At 52.1% G+C, this 2,482-nt stretch overlaps 1 protein-coding gene across 1 annotated transcript; it reads right to left on the bottom strand.

The window, feature by feature from the left end:
• Positions 1 to 741: 741 nt before the first annotated feature.
• On the bottom strand, positions 742 to 1,712 carry LOC125539669 (FCS-Like Zinc finger 2-like). The gene has a single exon (XM_048703174.1). It carries the CDS (start codon positions 1,493 to 1,495, stop codon positions 1,199 to 1,201), a length of 297 nt encoding a protein of 98 aa, XP_048559131.1. The 5' UTR covers positions 1,496 to 1,712; the 3' UTR covers positions 742 to 1,198.
• Between the last annotated feature and the right edge of the window lie 770 nt (positions 1,713 to 2,482).

Genomic DNA, 2,482 nt, shown 5'->3' with positions numbered 1-2,482 from the left:
CAATGCCACAACGGGCGAAGCAACGAAGCCCCGCCGCCACCGTCATCGGCAGTCGCCCAGGCGACGCCCGACGACTCCCTTGGGTGACGGCAGGGGGGGGGGGGGGGGCGGCGCCTAGGGAAACCCTAGGAGCCCTCGGGTCGCCCCGGGGAGGACGATGCGAGGGGGGGAGGCTCAGATACGGTGGCATTCTTCACTCCGCGCGATAGCGTCAGTGATACAAACAAATCTGCAGAAAAAAGACGAGACTCGAAGAATCAGAGCTAGGGACTCATAATCCACCACACATTTCGACGAGGACGAGGAGGAAGACGTTATTCCACGTCGAGAACGACACTATCGTATCGCCATTGCCGATCAAAGACAAACTTAAATTTATTCCTAACCCCAGCAAAGCCTTGAAGTCGCAGCCCCCTCCCATCGTGGGAACGACTGAGGTGGAACGACAGAGGAAGAAGAGGGGGCACGTGCCTAGTGTGGGAGTCACTGAAGATGGGTCGTCGTGTGCTCCTTTGATACTTTGAGCAACTATTGCACCTTATTGGGGTAAGTTGGCATCTCTCTCGATAGAAAAAGAAACATCACAATGGTACAATTTGTTGGGAATGGTCAGTAATATCGTAAGATTCCTCAATCACCCATGTGGGAAGCCAAAGGCAGAAGCATCAAACTGGTCATCACGCTTACACATAATAAAAAATCTCAAAAGATTTAGAGCGAAATCATAAAATTCAGGGCTCATTCAGGGAAACATGATAATTTATATCCTAGTTTTGTATCAATTCCATTTTAACAGTGCAGTGCTGTTGCAGAGTGTCCCTAGCATGTCGTACCAAAAACCAAACAGGATCCAATCATTCAGGGAAACGAAATAAGAGACGGCGCACACGGGTGGCCCACACTGAAGTTGAACAAATTGTGAATCATGTTTGATTGCCTCCTTCAGATCCATGGCCTTTTCTATTTTCTTTCCAACAAAATCAAATCAACGGCACAGCACAGATCAACCAAGAATCTTCAGGCACCCGGCCAGCTTAATTAGCTTGCCATGGACACATACGGGAAGCTGCAGGCACCTGCCACCTGATGCTGCCGTGCCCTGCACTGCCTTCCAAAACAACAACGATGGTTCTTCAGAATACAGATGTTGTTTTCTTCAGAATACAGATATTGTAGGTCCAAACAAAACTTTCCGCGGCTAGCTGGCGATGGACACCTTCCTGGACTGCCGCTGCCCACGGTGGGACTGGGACTCCGTCTCCGGCGAGAAGCGCTGCAGCCTCCGCGCGGCCTGCCTGGCGGAGACGGCGTCGAGGTGCATCTGCTCGTGGCGGCACTCCTCGCTGCAGAAGGGCGTGTCCCCTCGGTACATGAAGACGTCGCTGTCGCGCGCCAGCCGCTTGGCGCAGAGCGCGCACGCGTCCAGCGCGTGCTTGCCGGGCTCGCCGGCCGGCTCGGCGTCGAAGAAGAAGGCGCAGGCCACCGATGCCGCCATGGTATTGCTACGTGGCTCTGCTAGCAAGCTCGAGCTTGAGCTTCAGAGCTAGAGCTCACAGGTTGCGTTCGCTGCTGCTCTTGGCGGGAGGAAGGAAAGTGGGTGAGTTTGGTGCAGCGGTGCGATGCGGGAGGGTGGGTATATATGGGGGAAATGGAGGAAGGGGAGGCCATTATTGGTGCACTGGAGCTGGCGGCCTGGGAAACCATGGTCCGGTGCGCGGTCTGGGTCTGTCTAACCATGGACGATGGGAGTAGTTCATTCCAGCATGCTTGGGTGTACTGCGGTGGTTGGCTCGATGGCTAAGGTGGGCCACGCAGTCGGCTCCACCGCGACGAGAACGACAACGGGAGGAGTTATGAGGGACGTGGATGTGTTCTTTATCTATAAAACGAAGAGGACATATGAGTCTCTGCAAAATATCCATGTCGACGTATAGAAAACCAGACGATTGATCAGGACTGAAAATACTGTGAAAGCCTACATATGGATGTATACATATTTTAAAGTGAGAATTCACTCATTTTGCTTCGTATGGAGTAGTGTGCATGAAACCTCCGAGAAGACTAATTATTTTGGAACGAAGGGAATAGCAAAAGAAGGAGCAGGGGTAAGTATGGGCGTCAATAATTTACGCACAAGCATCCGCTGTGCCACTTGTCGGGAACGAGGGCATCAAATCTACCGATGGATTTCTTAAAAAATAAAATCCACCTTTGGATTAAACTAATGCAAACGTCTTAGTGCTGGTAACTAGGGTTCCAGCACTGCATAATGGAGGCGCACATGGTCAGGATGCTATAATGACGAGAGATGTCACAAAACAAGCTTGGCGGTGTACTATCATTCGTGTCCTTTTTCAGAAGAAGAAAAATAAGCACAGAAGAAAACCAGAAAATATGTGGGTGCACTTTTTCACCGGTCGGTGCTCCGTACACAGGAGGGACGTGCCGTGCATGCGCGCCACGGCGCCAGGCCGCACCACCA

The sequence above is a fragment of the Triticum urartu genome, chromosome 2, assembly GCF_003073215.2.
Source record: "Triticum urartu cultivar G1812 chromosome 2, Tu2.1, whole genome shotgun sequence".
In the NCBI taxonomy this organism is placed as follows: Eukaryota; Viridiplantae; Streptophyta; class Magnoliopsida; order Poales; family Poaceae; genus Triticum; species Triticum urartu.
Note: the sequence above shows the minus strand (reverse complement) of the source record. Positions and strands in the feature narration are given on the sequence as shown.

Coding starts and splice junctions, on each gene's coding strand:
- LOC125539669 (XM_048703174.1), bottom strand. CDS start 1,495: ATGGCGGCATCGGTGGCCTGCGCCTTCTTCTTCGACGCCGAGCCGGCC.